At 47.5% G+C, this 25,678-nt stretch overlaps 1 protein-coding gene across 2 annotated transcripts in view; it reads right to left on the bottom strand.

Moving 5' to 3' along the window:
• LOC103253681 (SPARC-related modular calcium-binding protein 2-like) overlaps positions 1 to 16,874 on the bottom strand; it is a 17,596-nt gene extending 722 nt beyond the window's left edge. Inside the window, exons 1-4 of one of the 2 annotated variants that reach the window (XM_008051928.2) lie at positions 16,776 to 16,874; positions 15,659 to 15,933; positions 6,901 to 6,938; positions 4,627 to 4,677 (exon numbers count right to left, since the gene is read on the bottom strand). In XM_008051928.2, coding sequence (XP_008050119.1) covers positions 4,660 to 4,677; positions 6,901 to 6,938; positions 15,659 to 15,933; positions 16,776 to 16,816 — 372 coding nt within the window. In that variant the 5' untranslated portion in view covers positions 16,817 to 16,874 and the 3' untranslated portion in view covers positions 4,627 to 4,659. Of the gene's footprint in view, positions 1 to 3,194; positions 4,678 to 6,900; positions 6,939 to 15,658; positions 15,934 to 16,775 lie in introns of those variants that run through there. The other variant, XM_008051927.2, reaches the window with a different exon arrangement.
• Between the last annotated feature and the right edge of the window lie 8,804 nt (positions 16,875 to 25,678).

The raw sequence follows: 25,678 nt of genomic DNA, 5'->3' as shown, positions 1-25,678 counted from the left end.
AAAAAAAAAAAAAAAAAAAAAAAAAATATATATATATATATTTGCTCTGAAGTTAAAGCATCGATAGCAAGATACACAAAGCCTTCTTGCTGCGTAACACACGAACTGAACTCACGAATTGAACTAACGTGTCGCCTTTACCAGTACTTTTTACCAGTACTTAGAAAGCATCCAGATGGCCAGGGGACACAGGTGGGAAACAAAGCATGTGTCTCACAATAAAAGCTGGAATAAAAACCCTGAGGTGTCTGTGTGCCACTGAGCGGGAGCGGGTCCCTGGCAGGAGCCTTCAGCTGCCTGCCCAGAACACAGTCCCTCCTCTCCTTCCAGAACCCACTCTGTCCTGGGCAGCATGTGTCTGGGTAGACTCTGAGCTAGAGATGCCAAGAAGAGGTGCTGGTGGCCCAGGAAGTGAGCAGAATCTACTAGAAGGGCCTCAGGAAGCCAAAGCCATAAGAGGAGCCACACTCAGCCTTCTGTCTCCACCTTGTGCCCTGGGTCCCACCCAGTCGGGACACTTGAGGACACGTGGACAGGGTGACCACAGGGCCACCCTCTGCAGAAGCAGGACAGAGCCCCACGGTTGGGACATGGTAGGGGGCTGTCAGCTGCCTCTGCTCATGTGTCTAGTTTCTGCCTGGCTTCTTGTTAACAAAAAAATCCCTCTGTGTGCCAGGGCCACAGCGAGTCGGTTTCTACTTTCTATTTCTTACGAGTGAAGAATGTCTAACAATTTCCAGGATTTCCTAACAATTCTGAGGGGTCAGAAGGAAATACCCCTTTTCTGTCTTTTAGGAAGCTTCCTTCTGCAGGTGGCTAAGACCTTGGATTTGGGGCCTGAGACATATTTCTCAAGGTTTGAGATTCAGTGTTCTATGTTTTTATACTCTTTTGAGAAGAAAATTCAGAATCACTTGATGCAAAAACAGTTCCAGCAACCATAGGTGAGTCCATCATGCCCTTTGCTGGGTCCCTGTTTCTGTCAGGCATGCCACATGTGTGATCTCCTGTTCTACTTACCATGACACTGAGAGGGAGGCATTAAATACCTCTTCATGAATTGGAGGCTGGAAATAGGAACCTGAGGCTGGTAGACTGAGCCACAGCTACAGCTTCCCTTGTGTCTTCCAGTGACCCGAGCTCCTGCTACTTGGCGTGTGTGCCCCCACGTACCTGTCACCCAGCTTTCAGCTCTGTCCCTGGGAGGTTTTGTAGATTCTCTGTGCAGGGTGGAACCTGAGTGGTGAAACACCCTGCCATGGCCTCGGTACTGCTCCTCCCTGCCTCGGGACTTGCTCTGAGCCCTGTGGTGGGCTTTGACCAGCAGATATCAGCAGATAGTCCACAAGCTGAGGCTTGATATGTGCTTGTGTCAGTCACAGCTGTGCAGACATGTGCCTGGTGACCCGCGAATTCCAGGAGAGCCTGCCACAGACTTGAGGCTTTACAGAGTGCAGAGCAGAGTCCAGCGGGGCCCAGACTGGTCTGATCGCCCACAGCCAGCACACAGGGATAAGGACAGAAATAAACAAGTGCTGCTTATGCCACTGAGTGTTGGGAAAAGATGGCCAGTGTGCTCTTTAGGACGAAGATGTGCAAAAATGGCTAAGAATCTATCAGAAATGCTTGCCAAATATTGGTCTATGTAGTAATGTGTGGTATTAGGGAGGAAACTATCCCCCCCCGTCTTCATCACCACCAACCACCATCATCACCATGAACATTATCACCATCAGCAGCATAATTGTCATTACCACCATTGTCACCACTGTCACCATCACCATCACCACAATCACCACCATCATCGTTACCATAATCACCGCTGTTACTGTCATCTCCATCGACCTCGCCATCACTAGCATTAGTAACATCATCACTAATGTTACAAATTAGCATCACTCACATCATCCTCACACCATCATCATCTGCATCACCCCCATCATCACCATCACAGGACCTGAGTTTAGCTTTGTATACATTCCAGGCTACCTTTCTGGAGTAACTCTGTTGTTTGCATAATTCCATTGTCCAATTGACAGTTTATGATCATGTTAGTCATTTCTGTTCATCAGTTCCAAAAAAGCAGAAACCTTTTATCTTGGTAATTTAAAAAAAAAACTTTTCTGGGTGTGGCATTCACAGGCATGATTTATGAGTTGGTCAATAAGCTTCTAAAATAAATCTCCAGCTGGGAGAGTTGTGACAAGGATGCAGGAGAGCTTTTCCAAACATGAGGAGGGTGGGAAGGGCTTGGGCGGGAGGCAGTTTTCACTAAAACCAGTCACACTGCATAGGTAGGGAAAACAGATTTCTGTTTCAGATTTACAGTTGTAATACTCTGCAATGAGAACCATCTGTGTTGGCTCGCGGCCGTCCACTGCCCCCCACCCCGCCCCTATTGCCCGCCTGTCCCCGCCTCTGTCCAGGCTTCTCCTTGGACACTACACCACCCCTGTCTGCTCCAGAACCCAGATCAAGCCCACCTCCTCTTGTGGCATCCTGATCACTGTCTTCCTGCTGACTCCCTTAACGGTATTGTCCTCCCTGGTCATCACCAGTGCCAAGACCGAGTTTTAAAAGATCACTCTTTTCTGAGTAGAGAGAAAATTGTGGGTGTGGATGGATTTACCAGGAGGAAGTAGAGACTTCCAGAGGAAGCACGTGTGCCAGAAGCTTCCACAACCATAACAACCCGCGTGAAACCCAAAGAGAGCTTGACCTGGGAAGGGTCACTGGGCGTGGAGGGGGCAGATGGGGCCTGCTCAGGCTTCTTGTGTGGCTTGGTGAACAGCACTAGCCAGAATCAAAAACGAAGGCATTCTCGTTCCTCGGAAGTCCCTGTAGCATCTGGGACTAGGAGGAGGACTCACAGTGCTGAGTCAGCATACCCAGCCGATGGGGCACACACATATACAGATGCACACCCGGGGGGCCGTGATCTGCGCACTTGCATCTAGTCACTTGGAATCATCACCCGGGAGGTGTGGACGTGCCACCACCATTCCCACTTCACAGAGGAGGACATCGAAGAACAGGAAGATAAAGTGGCACGCCCAGAGTTACATGCCTTGGAGGGGCAGAGCCAGGACCCCGCTCCACCCAGACCAGCCCTCAGCAATCCTCCCTAACGTGGGCATCTCAAAGGGTCAGCAAATTAAAACTCTGTATGTGGTTGGAAGAAAAGACTAACACGGTGTCAATAAGCATATTTTATTTTAATCTAAGAAAAAATGATTAAATTCAAAAGTCAGATATATGAAAGAGCATTCAGAGAGTTTAGGGTCATAACAGCTTCCTCAGCACAGCTGGCATGCCCGGAGTGGTCTGGGACTCCAGCAGTCTGCCCCTTGCACAGAATAAACACGTGAGACGCTGCCTATGTATCCCCAAGCACATCCACAGATATCCATTTTGCACCATGTTTGGGGAATTTGGGACCACGAAGGTTCTTGTTAATGAAACATCTGAGCCGAGAGCATCACCCCTGCAGGACCCAGCTTAGGCACCATCCTCTGAATGGCTCCTTGGTGACAGGGGCATGCTGACCTCTGTGCCCAGGTCAGCGAGTGGCAGTGCGATGGTCACTGGGGCCCTGTTGCCACTCACCACGTGGGCGTCCCGCTCCTATGCTTCTCCCCAAGTGCGGATTTCCGCTTTCTTGACAAGTTCTTCTACCTTTGAGGCCTTCAGAAAAGAAGAGAGGAGCCAACGAACCAGTGGGCCAGTCCCTTGGCGGTCAATACCAACTCCAGGGCACAAGCTATCCAGGCTGTGTCTTCTCTAAGGAGATTGTTCATAATCTGTTCAGGTGACAACTCAGCCTTCCAGTGGGCCCTGGGGTGAGCCACAGGAGTTGGGTCATGGCCATATTAGGAGAGAAACCAGGCAGACCAGCGTGCATAGCCGGCTGGGTCACACCATGCCTGGTTGACTTTTCAAAGGATGGGCCCCTCCAGGCGGCCTCCTACCAGCAGGAGCAATTCTCTCAAATTTAATCCCAGCCCAAGGCAAAACCCAAACAGAAGCTTGAATGGGAAAAGCAAAGTTAGCTTGAACCAAATTATCACACCAAAAGTAATCGGAAACACCCTTTCCTACCAGGGAGCTGCCTGTACTTAACCCAACTGTTGAATGGCTGTTTGGTGCATTGTGTGAGTGGGGTATCTGGCAAGTAGAGCATAACAAACCAACTCAAAACCCCAATGAACAAACCAAGTAATGTGTGTAAGCCACATGGCAGCATGTCACCCACTTCCATGGAAACATGATGCTTCCAGCATGGTTCAACAACATGGTGAGCTGGACTCAGCAGCCTGGGCTAGGGGAAGGGCAGGGCTGTGGCCCAAGTGCCTTACACTAAGACTTCTACTGTGAGCTTGTGCAGGATGAAAGGACTAAACTCAAAAGCGTTGAGAATACATCTCCACCAAGTACATTGAAGGTCGGAGGACACATACATTGTATGTGATTAACGTTCTGAAGCCAGCTTTCCATTTCACAGATTCGGACAGTCTGTTTAAATATCCCATTTCTACAAAGTGAATTTACATTTAAAGTACAAAGTGCAAATACTATGTGTTTTTGTTTTTGTTTTTTTAATAGCTCTTTGGTGAGGGAGCTTCCCACCTGTCTAGGAACTGCCTCGGACTTGTGAGCCATTCACCCTTGTTTCCTTGGCTGAAAAAAAAGACAAAAAAGAGACATCATTAGGAAGTGTGCATCACTGGTCAGTAAAGACTAAGGCTTGCCTTCTGGGAATGAACTGAAACAACATGGGAAAAGCACTAATTTAAAGTAGATGTGAAAGGCAGGACTGGGCTGGCCATCACAAGGTTCTCGCAAGGATTAATGAAAAGCAAGGACGACATTTCTGACATGGTAACTTCTTAACATTTTTCTGCCTCGACATGATCATAAATATCAAGAAAAAGATATCAGTTGAGAAAATGAGTATTTATTTAAAATATTCTAAGTAGTACAAATGCATTAGACGCTTTACAGACTCTCCTATTACCTTGGATTTATTACACAAAAATAATTTGAATAATCTAATTTGTGCTTCAAATCTGATGAAGGCAGAGCTGATTTTTATATTCTGTGTGTCATCTTTTTCACTCACTGTTTTACCTCTTCAGTGTAACTTGAAAAGTTCATTTAGTATATTGTTATAGTGCTATCACTAGGCACCTGGACTCTTAACTAAAAGCAATTTAGAATGAAAAAATAGCAATCTACAAACTTACATTTCCCAAACCCATCAATTCCTACAAATATAAGTCAAACCACGCTTGTGTTTTATTACTTAAAATAATGCAGCATGAAAGTTTAGGAGTTTTGTGGGTTGGCTTTTATTCTCTTGATACAGATCTGGAAACTTGGTGAGGAGTGACCACACACGCTTGCACGGAGCTCATGGAGCTTTGTTTAAGTTAGATACTCAGGCAGGCAGCTCAAAAAAGCCTTTTGCCGTTGCTAGAGACAGGTTGGAGGAGATGGACCCACACTTTAACTTGCTCAATCTCAGCTGGACTGTGCAGCTCCCATCACTCTGAGTGGTGGCACACACTGGGCAGACCCGGGGACAGCTCGCCTCTTGCCAAGACACCACCTCTTCGCATCTTCCTACTCCCTGCATGGAATGGTGGTGGCTCTGTACTAATTTCATCCTTGCAGTGAAAGCCTTTGGTGTTTGGTATTATTTTATTATTTAAAGAAATATTTATGGTCATCCATTACTATAGCACATGCACGTTGCAGTTGGTTCCCCTATTGGGACTGAATGCCAGGTTCCAGGTTAGCAGTAACCGCCTTGGAAATAACTGCATGGAAGTCAGTACATTCATTTAGGCACTAGAAAAAGGGCAGGGGACATGGCTCTCGCTCCTTTTTCTGGGAACAAGCTGGAGAGTGAGGCTTGTGCATTGAGGCGAGTTTGTTTAAGACCGAGTGGTGCACACGTGTGCCATAATTGCCATTATCGAAGGAAAACAACACTTTGGAGGTCTTTGGAGCACTGGGAGGGTAATTGCTTTCAGACCAGCCCTGTTTTAAAGTGTAAGTGATTTGCGGTGGGATTAAAAAGTTAAAACCATAAACATTTGCTAAACAAAGGAAAACGTATCACACATCTTTCCTAATGAAATGGTTTTAAATTACATCCAAGGTGTGTGCTGGAGGTCTCCACTTAAAACCCACAACAAATGCCAGGGTTTGCCTTAGGGAGCGTCAACCTGACATCAAACAGGTGCAGACAAATAAATAACAAATTGACGGGTGGTGGTAAGGAAAGGAGGATTTTGCCCTGGCTTTGAGGGAGGGAGCCATGAATCTGTGTGTTTATATTCTGGAAAACGTCCTCTCCTTTGGATAGGCTGTGGCCGGGTGCTGGGGACACCACAACTGCCTCCTCTAATTGCATAGAGAGATGCAGAAACACAGACGGATGTTCAGGAACACACACAGCAGGCAGCTGGAACCCCTCTGGAGCCCAGCACTTGTCTCATTAGGACGCAGATGAGAAGGACCCACGTGTGGGCCCCACTGTCTCCTGTTCCACAGCCTCCTCCACAAAATGGAAGAAATCTACGACAAACACCAAGTCACCCAAAACACGACTATTTCCATAAAGCAAATAACTCAGAATGCTTTCTAAAAATAACAGAATAATTGAAATTTTAAATAATAAAAAATGAGGGCAAAAGTCTTTAATGAATCCATGAGCTGATGCTTTCAGATAGCATTTCCCACAGCTGTTTTAGTCCCCAAGGGGTTTATGTGTTACAGGTTGCCTCTCCCAGGTCTTGGATGATGGGATTCATTGGAAATCTGCAGAAACTCTGAAGGTTTATTGTCTCTAATTAAGCCAGCAAATTGTCAAGGCTAAAATATAGACACACTCACCTGTCTATTAGAAGTGCTTTCAGCATTACCTCTAGCAGCTAGCAGAAAACAAAGAAAGAAAGATGTTAAAATCCAAATACGTGTTATTTAATGAAAGATTCAATACAATTTCAGGAAGGAGTCCAAATCACTTTAGCAAGGTGTTATCAACTGGCAAACTTAGTTACATGAGAAAAAAATACACCATCTTCTCTCAATTCCCAGTAGGGGCTGATTCCAGGCCCTCAGCCCACCAAAGACTCTCGCATATGCAAGTCCCAGATATAACATGGGCTGGTGTTTGCACACAACCTGCACACGCCCCTCTGTGTGCTCTAAGTCATTCTAGATTACTCATGACACCTGACACAGTGTAAGTGCCATGTAAGTAGCAGCTATATTTTCTTGTTTTTTATTTGTCTTTTTTTACTGTTGTTTTTTTTCTGAATATTTTTGATCCGAGGTTGGAAGGCCAACTATCCATACACTGAGCATAGATTATGAGTCGTGGATTCTAAAAGTGACTATGCAAATATTTTCTAGCAACACATTGCTCTGGTCCAGGGTTAGAAGAATGTTTCCCTCTGCCCTAAACGTTTAAACCTCATGAACTATGAGGACTTTCTTAAAGGTATTGACCAAACTGTCCCCAAGGACAGTGGACTCATCCTCCTGGGATTCTAGGAATAAAATCTTTAGCAAGGCACCAACCCGCTTTCTTTAAAGTCTTTAGACTTTACATTAAAATTTTAAAATGAGAGTGTTTGGCTCGAAACAAATTTTTCCAAATCTGCAAGTCAAGTTACAGTCCGAGTGAGTCGCACTATTTGTGACCCTTCCCCACCAGGTGCAGTATGGAGCGTCCAGAACAGGCCATCCTTCTCTCAAACCCACCCTCCACTCTGAGGTGTCTGCATGGACACCTCGGGGAAGGGGTTCAGCCTTGCCTTCCAGCCTCCTCACTCTTCCTTCCCCACTGGCTCCAGAATGCCTCTCCCCACACACCTGGCCTCCCCTTTGCCATATTTGTAAACACCCCTGCCTCCCTGCCACAGTGCAGACTGTCATAGGGTTTCACGCCTCACCTTTCCTGTTCACACCCTTCACTGCTGTGCAGTCAAACTCATGGTTTCAAGTAATATTCACTATCACTTGCTGGTGGCTCCCACATGCACATGTCGCCAGACTCTTCAGTGTTGACCTCCTCCTCCCTCTAGACTCACAGGCCCAACTTCATGACCCCACAGGGATTTGAACAGACAACTCACAGCAAATCGGGCTAGACACGTCTTCCCTCTAGACCTTTCTTTTTGTGGTCTCCACTGTCAGTTAGAGCATCACCCTGAAGTTGCTCAGAGAAAACCATGCAGTCACCATCACTCCTTCCTTCCGATGGCTCCACCTCATCTACTAGCAGACTCTTCTGGTGCTGCCTTCAGAACCTGTCCAGAGCCCACACACCCCAGGACCCACAGCTCAGCCCTGACCAGACCATCTACTCCCCCAGGGACCTGAGAAAACCCCTCACTGCTCTCCTCGCTTCCCATCTGTCATCTATATCACAGGGTCCCATAACATAGAGATGTGTCATTCCTGCTTAAATCTTCAGATGGGCTCCTGTCCAGAACACAGACCAGCATCTCCTGGACAACATGGGCAAGGGGCCCTTGGTATGCCTGCTCACTGCATCTGCTCTGCTCTCTCAGGACACCCGCCCCGCTCCACCCCACCCTGCCCCACCCATGGGCCTGACCTCTCCTCTCCCAGATATCACTGCAGGGTGCCTGCTTCCCCCTTTCCCCCCAGGGCCTAGCCTCTCTCCTCCTGAAGCTCAGTGGGTGTGGGTGGCTCGGCATGCCTGCCCCCTACATCTGCTGTCCTCTCTTAGGATGCAAGGATGTGCCCATCCTGCTGTCCTGTAGGCTACGTGCCCCAACACCCCCTGGTTCTCTTCCATTCCTTCAAGTCTGGACTCCTCTCCCTTGAGAAGAGGCCTCCCTGCCTCCATTCAAAGTCTGGTCCTCCCACTCTGCCTCCCACTTCCTCAGCAAGCTCCCTTGATCAGGGGCCTGTCCTCCCGTCTGATGACTCATGTCTATGCTAAGGTGTCAGGCCTAATCTAAAGGACACACCTTTGTGTCTGCTTTGTTTACTGTTATTTTGTCAGTGTCTAGAAAGGGAAGCACTCCATCAAAAGGTTTCAAATGAGTCAACAGAGGGGGCAGCTCTCCTCACCTGTACTCCTGGGTGAATGGGGGTTCTGTCTGCTCATTATGTAAATGCTGAGTAAGGAGCACATTTGTTCTACTTTTGAACTCTTCTCTTGTCATATGAAGGCAAACAGTAGCATGACGAAAAAGGAGAAGCATGAATGTATTGAGAGAATTGCAAAATATTAGACAGTAGCTCAATCTATTATTATTATTTCAACTGTATGTTTTAATGGTTAAGTATCAGGATGAGAGCTGCTGCCTATCCACTCTGTTCTGCCTGGCATGACTACTTTAGAGAAAAAAACAGGATTTGGGTTCAGTGGTTCAGATTCAGAGACTATGAGATGCAGCTCTGAGTCTATCCTGAGACAGGCTGGCTCTTCACCAACTGCCAGTTTTTGTTGGATTGTTTGTGATTGATATCATGCACCCTGGTAACAGTGTAGCTGTATATTAGATACAAGTTACAGTAAGGAAAACCTCATGTTCTTAAGTGTAAGGAAAATAAACCCTTGCCTTCTAGGTGAAAATAATCTAAGTTACATTAGTGACACCTGGCAGACAGTCCCATTCAAGAAACAGGAGGGAAAAGGCACTATTTAAACTGCATGAAAGGCAAGAAAAGATTACTCATTAATTTTAATAGAACAGAACATAACTTATCAAAATAAATATGCAGCAACACCACATCAGTAAGAATACATTCCAGTGAGGCTGCAGGGAGAAAAAGGGGGACAATATTCCCCCAGCCCTCGCATGTGAAGGAGCCGGGGGAGCTGACATCATCGGTGTCAGATGATGCTGATTGCTTCCAGGTGGCCTGCAGGGGACAACCTGGCTGTGAGGCAGCACGCCTGACAGAAATGCAGCCAGCATGACATTGGGTGGAAAAGATAACTTTGTCAAAAATGAATATTTCCCGATTGTCGAGGGCCTGGGGAATGGTCATTTTGGAGAATTATAAGGGCACGTTGCAATCTTTTGTAATTTTTTTCTAAATTATTCAGAAATATGTGCTTTCTTGGTTTTACAAATTCTCAGTCATTTAAAGACAATGATTTCTCTTTTGCATTTTTATAATAGTGAAATTTAGGTTAAGCTTTCCAATATGTCTTAGTTGCAATAATTTAAATACAAGACCTTTTTGCAATTGCTTGAAATAAGTGTGATTAATCTAGAAAGCATATGCATTATGATCTCATTTTTCAGGCAAAAATCATAGTGTGTATATATATACACTATGATATATATATATATACACACACACATATATGACTAGGACTGTGTTTGAAAAGCTATGGGTCTAGATCTGATAACCTCTGAGAGTAATGGGCAATATGTTATTTATACTCTTTATTTGATTTCTCATACTTTTAAAATAAAAAATGCATCATTCAGAAGTGAGCAAAAATACAGAAAGCAAACTGGGAGGAAAAATCTGATAATAACAGTGAAAAAAAATCAAAACAAACTTTAAAAAATTCTGCTACCAAAAGAAAAGTGAGGGAGGGGCTGCAACGTCAACTAAACACACATCCAAGCACGCATCCAAATCCTCCATCCTTGTTTCTTACCAAATTGCCACTTTTACAAAGTTACAGCTAATTTTTTTTTTTAGGGAATGGATCACAAGCTTTCTTCTTGGCTTCTAATAACACAATAACATTCAAACATGTCAGAGTCTTCAGTGGGACCTGAAGAAGAAGATAACTTAAGATCCCGCAGCAATGAAATCGTGTCCTTACATGTGATGATCCCAAAAGCCTGCTGTACTCCATCTGCCCCTCCCCATGAGGTGTTATGTGCTCCCAGCCTGTCCCTGCCCCTACCCTTGGGAGACCAGGCCCACACTCCAGGCCCACATCAGGAGAGGGGGTGAGGAGGTCAGGGTGGGAGGAGCTCAGTGACAGGAGGGCCGCAGGGGAGATGAGGGAAGGATGGAAGGATGGCATGCACAACTTGTCTTATTGGAAGTACTCTTTTTCTCTTCAAGTGAGATGTGGATTCATTGGGAAGTTGTGGTAGAGAAGAGGTTGAGCCTAGGTTTTAACAAGGGCATTTGGGTGCCTTGAAAAAATCAGATCAAAGGGCAAACAGAAAAAGGAAGATGAAGGGTACTGTTAGAACAATCTGGATGAATCCCTTGGGAGCAATCACATCCAAGACCTCTGATGTCCCTCTCTAGATAAGAGCAAGAATGACCAGGATCTTCAGGAAGATCAGCTTGCCATGTTATTTGTTTTACAAAGGGCAAACTTTGCTGAGCTTGGGATCATCCCAGTGCAGCTGTTCTCAGGGAAGAGTACTCAGTCCGTAGTTCACGCACTGTCCCTGACCAAAGCGTTTAGGAATAGCTTGATTTTGAGGTGCCCGACAGGACTGAGGCATTGACGTGTCCTTGAGATGCCTGACACTTGTCTGGAATGTCCGTCATCCATTCTGTGGGCTGCTGGGCGTGGACTTCAAGCCATCCTTTCCACTGAGCCCCTCCTCAAACTCCTCAGCAGAGCTAGACTCTCTTCTCCATCACTGACAGCATTTGGCACAAATCACCATTTCTTTGTCACATTGCAGTAAAACATTTTCCTTCTTTCCTAGATATTGTGAAATCACTGAGACTCGGCATCTCTCTCCATGCCTTCATGCATCGAAAATACTCTGCATTTTTGTTAAATGAATGAATGATTAAAATCACCTGAAGAATGAAGCAATTCCAGAAGGGAACCATGCCCTTCATTGAAACCTTGAGATCCTGGAAACTGCTATGGGGGGAGTTTCACACCTTTGCAAGCTAATCTGCCTACTGTGCTGAAGCCTTTTGCACCACTTGTGCTCACAGCTTACTGACACTAGATGCTTTGCCCTCTCTGCAGGGCTTAGTAGATATTATATGTTCCAAACTCCATCAAGGCCTGATGTTAAAACACACACACAAACTCCGTGATGAATGCTTCTGGGAATGACTGGTCTACGCTTGCCCAGGTCACAGTGTGAGCTGTGTCCAGCAGCTGGTTCAGGTTGGGGAAGCCAGGGGTTTCTCTGCAAGGGCCCTGGGGGAGGAGGGGGTTCTGGGGCTTTCAGGAGAACACCTTGACTGCTGAAGATCCATCTTGAAATGATTTGATCCTGACTCTTTCAGAATTCTGTCACCATAATCACAGCTCTGGGGCCAATGATTCCACCTGAAACCCTACCAATTTCTGGAACTCATCCACCTGCCCTCCCCCACAAAGTGTCTACATTTACTTCAGTTGAATGTAAAAAATTGATGGATGGAAATCTGCCCCAGCGAGGGGCATCCACTGTGTGACCCTCAAGCACAAGGCCGTGGAGGGGTTGGGGTCTGGGTGTTTCTCAGTCCCCCAGACAACTCCCATCTGAGGGAATCCTTGCGAATGAGAGGCCAGCCCGTGCTGCCTGGAAGTAGATGGAGATTAAAAGGTTGAAAAGAACAGATTCTACACTCTTCTCCGCCTGCACGTAATTTGCTCATCACAACCACAAGAATTTGCCTTTTGTAGAAACGCAGAGACTGGTTTCCTCAACGGAGGGAGAGCCCCACATAGCCCCGGGGAAGAATGTGCAGTGAGGTGTCCTGCGTCATCGTGCAGCAAAGATTTGAGTAACCACCTCCGTGCATTGCCAGTGGCTGCTCATCCTCCCCATCTGGGGCCATCAGGAGTGAAGACCACCCCAGCTGTCCTGTAGACCCGGCAGCCACGTGCTCTCCACCCTCCGTGGCATCTTCAGGCTTCCCACACTGACCTGCTGGCAGGTTTTATGTCTAAAACAGCAGTTAGTCACTAGGCTTCCAGGGTCCTAAGTGGGGACCCGAAGAACAGAAAAAGCAAGAAACGAGGTAGGGAATGCAGCCAGCTATGCCATGAATATGTCCCCTGAAGCTCACATGTGGGAAATGGATCCCCCGTGCAGAGGTGTTGGGAGGAGCACCCATAGGGGGTGTCCAGGTTGCAAGGGCTCTGCCCTCATAAGTGGAGGAATGCTGTCACCTCTGGAGGGGGTTCCTGTAAGGAAAGCATGTGACCCCTCTTACTCTTTTTCACCCTCTCTCTGACCTTCCACTATGGGGTATCACAGTATGAAGCCCCTTGCCAGATGCTGACCCTGTAATCTCAGACCTCCCAGCCTCCAGAACCGTGAGCCAACATGTTGCTGTTCATGGCAAATCTCCTTTTGCCTGTGGAAATCTGAGGTAGCAGCACAACACGGACAAAGTCGGTCCCAGTCCAAGAGCCTGAAGCAGCACCTGGCGGTAGGAAGAGAGACATGCCGGGATCCTAGTGGAAAGGTGCCCCAACAGAGAGGGAGAGAGCGAGGGAATGGGGCACCGGCCAACGGGCACTTCTGGCTTTTCACCCTGACACATGGATGGTAGCATGTGTGCCCTGGTGTGGATTAAAAAGACCCCACAGGAAGTGTGGCCCATGATGGGGGATGATTTCCAGCCTCACGAACCCTTGCTGGGTATGGTGCTGTCCAGGAAGACTCAGATCTGAGTGATGACTACTGCAAGGCCCTGGGTGTCCTTATCTGTGGACGTGATGGAAGCGTCCCTCCTGCAGCCTCATCGCCCCAGTAAGGCGGCAAGAGTGAAATGAAGCTTTGAACCCCAAGGTGGGAGCAGATCGTGACCTTCTAGCCCATGGGCAGCAGGTTTGGTGTCCCTGTCCCCATGCCCATGGTGGCGAGGGGGCACTTCCAGCTTGCAGGCTCTGGGGCTGACCAGCCAGTGTGGCTTCTCCTCCCTTTAGTCTTGTCAGAGCCCAGCTCCGCCCACACTTGCCAAGAGTCCTTGATAGAGAAGGAGCGTCTGTTAGGCTGTGGATTTCGCCATCTGACCCACCTGACAGAGCTGGGTCAGAGAGACCTGGAGCCTCCCTCCATCCTCCTGCTCACCTCTGCGAGGGAGGCAGTGTGCATTTCACCCCTTGGTCTCCAGGAGGACTGTCAGGACAGTGGGAAAGGTGTCAGGGCAGAGACCCTGTACCCATATCTTCAAGATGAAGCTTGAATTTTCCAGAACTGACTTCTCACAAAGCAATTGGCAAGAAGTGCTTCACTCACACAGAGCTAGCCAGGTACCCCTTGGTTGAATATCGTCGAGTGACCATCATGACAGGCACGAGAGCACAACGCAGGTGACAGTCAGGCCCCTGGAACCTGCATTCCGGGCCAGTGTCGAGGGCCTGCCCTCCAGCTGAGCTCCATGGCTGGAGGGACTCAGGGTCCAGGGTGTGAATGTTCTAGAACATACTTGCACACTTGTGTTCTTTTCTAGGTGTGTTTCTGAAGTCAAAAGCAGAACTTAAGAACCATACCGGGCCAGTACTGAGAGAGGTCTCTGCCTGCCTGCCCAGTGCACCACCCTTTCCTCATGCACACCAGGAAAGCGAGGTCCTGAGGGAGGCAGGATGGGGCTCCTGATGCCCAGGCCTGGCTGGTCCATGCATACTGGCCCTGAGGACGTCCAGGCTCTGGGTCATAGGAGGCACTCTCTCCCTGCAGCTGCTGGCTAGGTAGGCCAGGCTCATGTAGAAAGTATTTTCAACTGGTAGAGTATCTAAAGCTGCTGGGCAAACTGGTCTGGACACAGCAGTGATTTTACTATCTGAGAACTGACAGTAGACATCCTCACACTGTGTTCTCTGAGCTCCTCCTGACTGTGGAGTTCGGCTGTGGGACAAGTCCTCATAGCTGGCACGGGATACAGCCTCTGTCTCCTGTGTCGTGTCCTTATTCCTGTCATTATGGTCGCTCAGTGTTATTCAAATGATGTTCCTGGCTAGATCTGTGTGCGTGTGAAGCGTCTCCTGCTTATTGTTCTGTGAGAAGTCAGTGTTGGCTGTAGGAATTCATGGATGCAGCTGGCCAGTGTGGGTGTTTGTTTTGCATATTTGTAAAGGAACACCTGAGGCTGTGTCACTCGTAAAGAACACAGGTTTGTTCGGCTAATAGTTCTGCGTGGTGCCAGCATCCACGGGATCCTGGGGTGGCCCTGGAAAGCTTTAATTTGTGGATGCAAGGGGAGCTGGCATGTCACATGGCAAGAGTGGAAGCAGGAGAGGGAGGAGGAGGTACCAGGCTCTTAAACGACCAGCTCTCACATGAACTGACAGAGCCAGAACCTGCTTATGACCATAGGGATGGCGCCCAGCCATTCACGAGGGATCCACCATAACCAATCACCTCCACCTGGCCCACCCCCAATGCTGGGGACTACACCGTAGCCTGAGATTCAAGGGGCAACCATTCAAACCATATCAGTGGGAATTTCAATGGTCCCCAGATCTGTACCTCAACTATCAAGCCAGCACATGATTGGGAAGCCACCCCCCGATCTGAACAGTAAAAGACTCGCCTACACTCCAACCCCTAGCTCGTGCCCCTTGGCACGGCGCTTGCCCGGTCAGGCTGTAACTAAAAAGCATGTTGTGTTTTCCTGCATCTTTGGACCGTGAAGATTGTCCACAATGCTGAGGAAGTGGCCTGCATGGGCATAAGACACGATGTCTCCCACAGCGCGGGGTGAGTGCAAAGGCTCTTACTGTGGCGCTTCCTGGTGCTGGCTTTGCCCTCCTCCTTGGTGACGCCCAGGCAGCCCATCAGCTCCTGGACGGAGAGGGATTTGTCATCATTCACGTCACAGTATTCCACGAACTTCTTCACACACTTCTTGGGCTTTGATTTCTTCCGGAGGAACCTCTTGAAGGGCTTGATTTCCTTTTTGCCAATGTCCCCACTGGAGTTTTTGTCAAGTAGCTTGAAGTACCAGTGCACCACCCTTTCCTCCAGGGTGTGGCTGGGATCGGGCTCCGAGAGCCTGCAAGGAACAAAGCGTCGTCAGGACACAGACACCACAGGCGGTCCCTTCCTGCCACTGTCCTATCTCATAAGCTTGAATGTCACTCTGACGGTCCTGGTGTCTAAGCCTGCAACAGAAAAGATTCTTTGAAATAAATAGATGAATTGTTGCCAGTTCAGGGGGAAATACCCAATTCATGAAACCTCGTAACAGTGAAATCCTGGGGGCATGCCTGTCTGAGTGTGTCCACAGAAGGTGGAGGCCAGGGTCAGAAAACCTACCCATGGAAGTTGTGCCAGCCTCAAGGCCCTGACCCAGGAGAGCATTGTCCCTGAGGATGACATTTCTAGGGTTCCAAAAAATCATACTGTGAACACTGTGAATGTCACAGATCACTGATGCCCTGGAAAATGGTTAAGATGGCAAATTGATGTGTTATATATGGTACTGCAATAAACAAATCACTTTTTGAGAACTTTAAGTTAAATATTTTCATTCAAAGCCTTTACAATCCAGTCTATAACTCAAACACGCAATTCCACAGCACCGAACTGTCTAATGTAGGTACCCTCCTCTCTCCATCCTTCCTCCCTGCCCCACATCCACAGGGACAGGGCTACCACCCACGGAGGCTCTAGGGATCATGGTTAAGGGCCTCCAGCTGCTGTGACAACATCCTCAGTGAGTTAGTCATGTTCCAAGAAATATCAGCCAAGCAATGCCAGGTGTTGCAAGGTCATTTTTTGGGCTCTACTGTGTTCACATAAGCTGACAAGGTCTCACACATCTAATGGTTGAACTTCCCAGATTCCCTCAAATTCTGGTCCCCCTGCCCCAGTCCCATGATAGACACAGCGCACCTGCCCGATGGGGAGGAAGGATCGGAGACAGCATGGACCATGTCTGTTGAGAGCGCATCTAGAACACTTGTCAGAAACTCATGCTTCTTGGCACCAGGACAACCTAAGGGAAAAAACACACACACACACACATGTTTTCATGACTCTTAGAACTCAAGAAGCATAACAGAGTTTTCTCTAAAATAGAAAATGAGGTTGTGTTAGTATTCGGAAATCAGTAAGTGGGGTGACCCTGCTGTTAAGCAATGAATCGGAACACAGGCAAACACGTGGCTGTGTCCATGTGATCTGGAGCATGGTCACTGCTGACTGAGATACATGACATGTTGAATTACTACATGAGACAAAGCTTCACAGGCATTCATAGCTCATGGATCTTCCAAATGGCACCCAGGGGAACAGACCTCCCTCCCCCAGTGCTGCAGGCAAAGCAGCCATACTTGGAACAATAAGAACCATGCTGATATCACGCTGAGAAGACAAAGGCAGGTGACACAGGTGAGCCGGAGTCTGGGGATGGCCACTAACCACCACCATGGAGTCCCTTCCCAGAGCCATGTTCATCTGGAGACCAAAGGGAGGCAGGGAGGGAGCCCTGAGTGCCTGTCTCTTTGGAAGCAGCTGTACACCAGAGTCCCAACACACCCCAGCAGGATGGAGCATAGGGACTGCAAAGCCAGGAGTTGACTGGGCGTGGCCTCTCAGGGCTCAGGAGTGACCCCACCATTCAGTCTATCTAAACCTAACTTTCTGCAACGCACCTCTCCATCCAGATGTCATTTCATGGTCAGCCTCCACCTCTTCTTTCCCTTTGACCGCTCTGGAATTCTCTAAACTCAATACCTGAGGCCTTCATCCCACACCAAACTCAGGGTGACTCATACAAGGAGCATCCACTTGCTCTGGGGTCCTGCCTTCACTGCGCCTACTGTTATAGTCATGCCCGGACTCGAATCAGACTCTCCTCTGCGGCATAGGTGGCATGAACAACAAGGCTCCTGGCTGTGGGCGCCTTCCTTTCACGGAGAAGTCTCTCAAGAGGTGTTGGCTGGGGAAACACGCATATGCAGGCACTCATGGGACTGGCCCTTGCTTCACCAATGAATGCAAGTCAATGGAACGCAGGGACAGCCACAGGCAGGGAGCCGGGAACCAGGGGACGTGTGACATTCGTGATTCAAGCTTGGGGATTCACTGAGGGCTGATGTCAGAGGGACTTGTTTCCTCTTTTAGTCTATTCATGCACAATTATTCAAGGGACAGGTGACAGATTTAACTCTTCCTCATTTACATTTTGTTCAACTATTTTTTTCCCCTAAAGCTCCTGGAATACTTGAGAGAAAGAAGAGGAAAAAGCTGAGAAGAAAATAGAGAAGAGAAACTGCGAGACATCAGGCCTAGAGGGATGGCTGTCCTTGCGAGTCCAGGTGTCCCTTGTGGCTGGGAGGGCTGCCTCCTCCTTGGAACAGGCTCCCTCAGACTCTGCTGCAGCTGAGCACAGGCTACGGAGATGCCTGAGTGTCTGCCACTGAGGCGTGAGCATGTCTGCCTGGGCGGTCCCTACTACAGCAGAGAGGAGGTCTGTCCTGCACTGTTGGTGACAGCTGACCTCTGCCAAATATGGACTAGGTATTTACTAAGTTCCAGGGAGCTCCTGGAACATCCTAAATTCAGGGCACTCTGGTCTCTGGAGTCCACCTGGGAAGTAGAGGATGGGGATCTGTGAAGCCCACGGCTGACGGGTGTGTCAAGTGGGAGGACAGGCCCTCTTGGTGGGAGAAATGCTAGAACATCACCAGAAACGGGCCCTGATGTGTGGAGAAATGTGGCATCCCGTGACTCCCTGGATCCCAGGTGGCAGTTCCTGCGTACATGGCGGTCACCTGCGACGGCGGCCAAGTCATGAGGAGACCAGCACGTTGATACGATTAAGCACGCTCTGGTTTTCATAAGTTTCCTTTTGGCACTTGAGTTTTTCATTATTTTTATTCAAGTGCATGTTAGTTGCCTATAGCAGAATCCGTTGACGCCTGTTTCCACTTCATTAATCCCACGTATCAGAAAACAGATGTGAGCCTTCCTGGGGTTGGGGAATTTGAGCGTGAAGACGCCCGCGAGCCCCGTCTGCACAAACTGAAAAGTAGATTTTCATCTGTAGGAAAAGCCCACAGACAAGGGGCGAGCTCTGCTTTCCAGAAAAAAGTTGTGTATCTCTTCAGATAGTCCCTGGGAAAGAAACAGACCGGAAATTCTAGGGGCCACAGAAGCCAGAGGCTCCAGAAGCCACCAGGTCCCTGCTTGCCCATGGCCCCCGACGGGTCTCCCGGTCAACAGAGACCAAGCTCCTGGCAGCAGGACCAGAAAACCCACATGGGTCTGAGATGGTCTCCATTGCACATACAGTGACATGTGGGCAGGAGCTCCACGGGGTTGCCTGTGCAGGAGGACGTGTCCCAGGTGAGGTGGCGGCGCCAGGCACAGGTGCTAGGCAGGACATGGTGACCTCGGGCACTGGTCTGCTGAGGTTGTTCTCGAACTTCTAGCACCCGCTGGCCTCCCAAGATTCTGAGGGGGTGTGGACTAGATGAGGAACAAGCCCATTGTGTGGGAAAAGGCTAAGTGCGTTGGATAACCCTCAGCACTGCCAGTTGCAGGACAGAATTACGCGTGCACTCGGCGTGGTGGTGATGACTTTCACGGGGTCTACCCATATGGCTTTTGGCTGTTAATTTAATCACATTCCCCCAAATGAGGTAAAGCAGCCCAGTATTTTAAGTTAGAGAACAATATATATTCATTATGAAACACGAGACTAACAGCATATAAAAGTTGAAGGACTCTTGAGGGCAGAAAGAAGAATTTAACCCCAAAAGTGCAGCCTGCTTCTAAAACATAAAATACCAAGGCAACTCTGCTCCGGTGTTTTTGTGATCGTGATATAAATGACATACTGCGAAGTGCACAGACCTTCCTGCTGAGGGAGGCATTTCACGGGGAGGGTGACTGAGTCCCAGGAGACAGGACTCTTCATTTTCACTTAAGAAGACAATGAACTTCATTGGATACAGGCTCAGAAAGGCAGAGTGCCAACATTTTCATGTCTCCCGAGTCCCCTGCAAGGTGGTTCAGTCTCCTGCTCCAGGGATGTGGCTTTGAGCATGACCTGGACAATCAGATCCCATGGCCAGTGGGGCACGCTGATCATGGTCTTCCTCTTGCCCCCACACGTTCCCTGAGAGCCTGGAGAAGGGGCTGGGAGCCAGTGGTGAGATCAATCCATGCCTAAGCTTGGGGAGCACACCTTGGAATGCCCCAGTTCCTGGGTTGTCTTACGGGACGGTCGAGATGCTGTTTCCCCAGACTTTAAATCCTGAGGAGCATGGCTATGAATTGGAAATAGAATGAGTCCTCTCCTAATGAGCTGACAAGACAACCAGGGGCAGGGGCAGCATTTGCAGGGATTGTTTATTTATTAGGGTGGGGATTCTGGGGAAACAGCCCATGCCTTGGAAGGCCAGGGAGGGAAGGGGACGTTTTGTTTTGCAGGTCACCCGTACATAAGAGTGGAAGTGTCAAAATCAGAGGCATCTAGCTAAGCTCTGTATACATGTCTTATCTTAGTTTCTGTTGCTTTATCAATAAATATTCTCAAGATGACTTGCTTCTTCCTGAGGGGGACATGAGGCACCTCATCACAATCACCCCAGAACCTTAAATAATGCTTGTTACTGCTGATGGGGATTATAGTTCAAAGTTATTTCTGAGGGGAAAATGCAAAATTAAAAGAAATCATTAAAACAAAACTAAAGTAATACATTGCTTTAGAGTGAGTATCTGCTAGCTGAGAAATATCAGAATCACTGTGGAATGACATTCCATCACCATGAAACCTACAGGTCTGGCAAATGTACACAAGAAACAGCACAGCTTGGGATGAAAGAGAAGCTGCCCTAAACAGCCGGGCTTTGCCCGTTTATCACTGAGACTTCAGCTTCCCAGGACAGCTCTGTCAGGCATGGTGATGATGGAGAGAACTCTGTCCTCTGCAGGGGGGCAGCTCCTGCACCCATGCTTCTCAAGATCGTGGACCCCAATGACATCCTTTGCCCTGAGGACTTTTGTGGGGTGTGGCTCACTTGAGGGTAGCTACCCCAGAGCCGGGACACCAGGAGCAGTGGGTGGGTCCTGCCAGCATATTCACCATCTGCGCTTTCAGCCCAGCTGTCTACATGGTGGACTCGGATGGTGTCCACACATACTGTGCTGTTAAAGACTGGTGTCAAAACTGCAAGCTCAGTGATGTCAGAGGTCACTGCTTACTTGGGGACAGTTCTACCTACAAGCACATTCTCCAGCTGAATCTGAGTCCCTGGATGTCTTGGGTCAACAGGGGTGCACACAAAGGCAGCCCCTCCCAACACACGCCTGGGGTGGAGGAGCCGCGCCCTCCTGATGGTACATGTCTACTCTGTAGGCCACGGGAAGATGGGAAAGGACCATGGAAGCCCAGCCTGAGACCACCATGAGTGGTCCAGGGAAAGGGATCCTGAGAAGAGGTCATGGGGGCTGTGGCTTGCATTAAACAGTTTCAGGGAATGTCGGAGGTAGAAGGCCTAGGACCCTGAGGGTTTGGTTATGGCCAGAGGAGAGCTGTATCTCATGGACATGACAAGTACACAGAGACACCTTGAGCAGAACACGACTTTGATGCAACCCCAGCCCGGGCTCATAAAACAACTCCCACCATCCACATTTGCAGCCACGGAAAGGACTGCAAGATGATACGTCCAAAGTATCCCCCATTTTCCATTGAACGTTAATGTCTGTCATGACATCTAACACATGGCTTTCTACTTTTAACTTTCTATGCACTTTAGACATAAGAAAAAAAATGATAGATTTTGGGAGGTTTCTTTAGGCATTTTTACTTTAAGATTCATAAGATGCAGATGGTTTATAAAAGGTATCCAAAAGGTATCTCTAAGATCCCTCTCTCTGTGGGAATCTGATGAGTGTGTCATCTTCAGGGAACTCTATTCAGTAAATGGTGTTGGGAAAACTGGCTGGCCACATGCATAAGATGAAACTAGACTCCTACCTTTCCTTATCTATAAAAATTAACTCAAGATGGATTAAATACTTACATGCAAGACCTGAAACTATAAAAAATCCTAGAAGAAAACCTAGGGAAACACTCTTCTGCACATTGGCCCAAGCAAAGAATTCATGACAAAGATCCCAAAAGCAATAATGACAAAAACAAAATTAAACAAATGGGACTTAATTAAGCTAAAAAGTTTCTGTACAGCAAAAGAAATAATCAACAAAGTGAACAGCAAACCTAGGAATGGGGGAAAATATTTGCAAACTTTGCCTCAGAAAAGGAATTAATATCCAGAATCTACAAGGAATTAAATCAATTCAATATGAAAAAAATAACCCCATCAAAAAGTGGACAAAGGAAATAAATAGATACTTCTCAAAAGAAGACACACAAGCAGCCAACAAACATATGAAAAAAATGCTCAGCATCTCTAATCATCAGAGAAATGCATATTAAAACCACAAGGAGATACCATCTTACACCATTCTGAATGGCTATTATTTAAAGTCAAAGAACAAAGATGTTGGTGCAGATGTAGAGAAACAGGAACACTTATCCATGGTTGGTAGGATAGTAAATGAGTTCAACCCTAAGGAGACAGTATGGAGATTTCTCAAAGAACTAACGATACAACTACCATGACTAGGTACCTTCTACCCAAGGAAAGAAAATGATCATATAAAATTACCTGTATTCATATGTTCACTGCAGCACTCTTTACAATAGCAAAACAACAGAACCAACCTAAGTGCTCATCAATGATTGACTGATTAAGGAAACTGTGATACATGTACACCACAGAATACTATTCAGCCATAAAAAAGAATGAAATCATGTCCTTTGTAGCAACATTAATGGAGCTGGAGACCATCATCCTAAGGGAACTGATTCAAAAACAGAAAACCAAACATTGCATGTTCTCACTCACACGCGGGAGCTAAATAGGAAAGATGGAAATAACAGACACTGGGGACAGTACAAAGGGAGGAGGGTGTCAGGGTTCAGATGTTTTATATTGTGCATAATGTTCACTAACTGGAGGATCACCCGAAGGCCAGTCCCCACCACTGCACAATATGTTCAGGTGAAAAACATACACTGTGCTCCCTGTCCTTAAAAAAAGAACAAAGAAAAGGAATTGCAAGGCCCACACCCTGCAGGTAAGTGCACATGTATTCATTAAGGGCCCTTCTAGGGTGTTTAGATGCCCTTTTCATAATGGCAGATACGCTTTTTAACTATCATGTGATAGGAAAGAAAAGTCCTGGCCAACAGCAGTTAAAAGCAAATCAGCTGAGATTTTCTCATGTCAACTCATGCTTTTTAAAAGGCACTTAGAAAAAGCATAAGAAGCAGCTCACTACTCTTGTACACTAACTCCACTTTTTCTGTAATTTCTATATTATTTTCATATTTCTAGACTTCAGTTTCTTTTATTATTCTAAACAAAGGTTCATAGGTTTTAGAGTCTTGGGTGGGTTAACACTTAATAATATGTTGATAAAAATAAGCACTTGGTCAAAAGTCCATGTCCTAGGGAATCAGGAAGTTATTCAGGTGAAGATACAGTCAGAGAAAGTCAAGAATTCTGGAGAATGTATCTGTTCTTGGCTCACTCTCATCTAATCCATTAAACCAAGTCTGGGATGTCAGCTCCCCCAGGGTTCCTCTGTCACATTCCAGAAATTCTTGCCTTTGGCTTTAATTCCCTTTGGGTTAGGTCATTCAAGTCTGTAATGTGCACCAGCAATTTATCACAGTGAGAAGCCAACTGTGAATGTTCATCTTGAAGATGGGATGTCTGTTTCTGCAGTCTTCCTGTGCTTCTCAGGGACATTGTGTCATGCAAACATTTATTTGATAATGATTTATTAACAATATGCTTGGTGAAAGGCACTATTTTGTACTCAAGGAGCTTATGAAATAAGGTATTGGTGAAGAGATGTGGAAGGCTTATGGTAATGACATAAATGATATCACAGTCAATTCCATGGGGTGTATGGAGTTTCCTCAGGTTGCATAAGTTTGGGGACATTTGGCGAGACAGTCAAGGCCTGTGTCCTATGCTATCTGTGGAGGAGCAAGCTTTGAGGACCCATGCTCCTGTCATAAGAAGGCATTTTTGGCCAATAAACACTTTTGCCGAGTGTCAGGGTTACTTCTGGTGTCCTTTCAAGGCTCTGCCAATGTGTGGGACACTACTGTTCCTCTCAGCCACTCAGCAGGACAAAACAACTACTGTTTGGATTTTCTCCTGAGAAAAAAATTTGGAACACTTCCAAACCAACAATGAAAGTCTTAGGTAGAGCATGTTTAAGACTATTGGAAGTTGAAGTGGCAAGATGGCGACGGGGCAACCTGGTCTCTGAAGCCCTCTGCAAAGGAGATCTGCATTGGATTTCTGACTCTCGCCCTGGGGGCCTGTGGACCTCAACATCGCAGCCGGCTCTTCATATGGAGCTCCGCCGTTGCCACCGCTGGGACATCGCAACAGACTGGACAGTCACTGCGGCGCAAACGGTGCCACCGCCGCCGCCACCACCACAGCCCCTCCCCCCGCCTCCGCTGCCACCGCCGCTGACGCAGCCTCCATGACGGCCGTAGCACATCACACCACCTGGGCCCGAGGCGATCCACATCAAACCCCTTCAGGGAAGATCTGCTGGGATCGCTGCCACCTCTCCTGTGACCGAGACTGTCCTGCCCGCCCACTATAAGGCTCCTGTTGCCTGCCCTGAGGCAGGCAGCCATCTTGTTCCTGTCCAGCCCACCCCCTCTGGGGCGAGCAGCTGAGATAGCACCACCTGCTGGCGATTCAAGGTAACAACACCGAAACGGGAGAAACAAGCTTGATAAAGACATAGACCAGAGTGCTGAACGGAGGGTAATCTGGACTGTCCTTCACAGCAGATCAGGGCCAACTGACCCTAACTGCAAACTAATTTACCAGCTTGAAAAGAAAACTAGAAATCAGACCTGAAAGGACATTGGACTTAAACGAAATGTCTCAGAGTGTGCTTCATTGATTCTATTAGTTTAATGACTTAATTCTATTCCTACTGTATTGTTCCTTTTTTTTTTTCTCTTCCTTTTCTTCTCTTTTCTTCTCTCTGTAAACCATATCTTTGTATAGAGGAACAGCACACTAACAAGGTGGTTGGCTAGCTTGTATGTTAGCATCACTATAAGTTTTATTTTTATTTTTTATTTTTTGTATGAGAGTTGGTTTGTCTGTAGCTGTGGTCTATTGTTTTTATCTGTTTCAGTATAGGCTTCTCTCTCTATTTGTTGGCACACTCATTTGTTTCCCCCCTTACTCCTCTATCTCTCCACTCCCCTCTTCAATCCACTATCTGCTCCATTCTCTCCCCTCTGCTAACCACAATTTATTTCAGGGAGTAAACCTACAGCGCCACTGCACGGACAGATTCCAGGGCAGTGGGAAGTGGGTTCCACATTATCCACACACCTGTCAGTGAATACCAGGACCTGCAGACAGATTTTGAATCACAGCTCTCCCCTTAAGTAAATCTCAAAACTGCAAAAAGGACCACCTCCAACCTATAGTGCAACTCCAGAATTGAACAAAGTAAGAGGAAATACATAACGAATAGGAGATTGAACAAACAGAAGTAAAACCAATCCCTTTACCCCTGAACAACAGAATTAAAGAAGACAGTGACGTGGAGGGAAGGAAAAAGTAGAGAGGGGGAAAAACCACACAAATGAAGAAAAACTAAAAGAAGAATATAGGTCTCACACAGACCCCTGGGAGATCAGACAATGAGAAAACAGATTG

This window comes from Carlito syrichta, unplaced genomic scaffold, assembly GCF_000164805.1.
Source record: "Carlito syrichta isolate Samal-C Ts95f unplaced genomic scaffold, Tarsius_syrichta-2.0.1 Scaffold246280, whole genome shotgun sequence".
Classification (NCBI taxonomy): Eukaryota; Metazoa; Chordata; class Mammalia; order Primates; family Tarsiidae; genus Carlito; species Carlito syrichta.
This window is presented reverse-complemented; position numbering and strand designations above follow the sequence as displayed.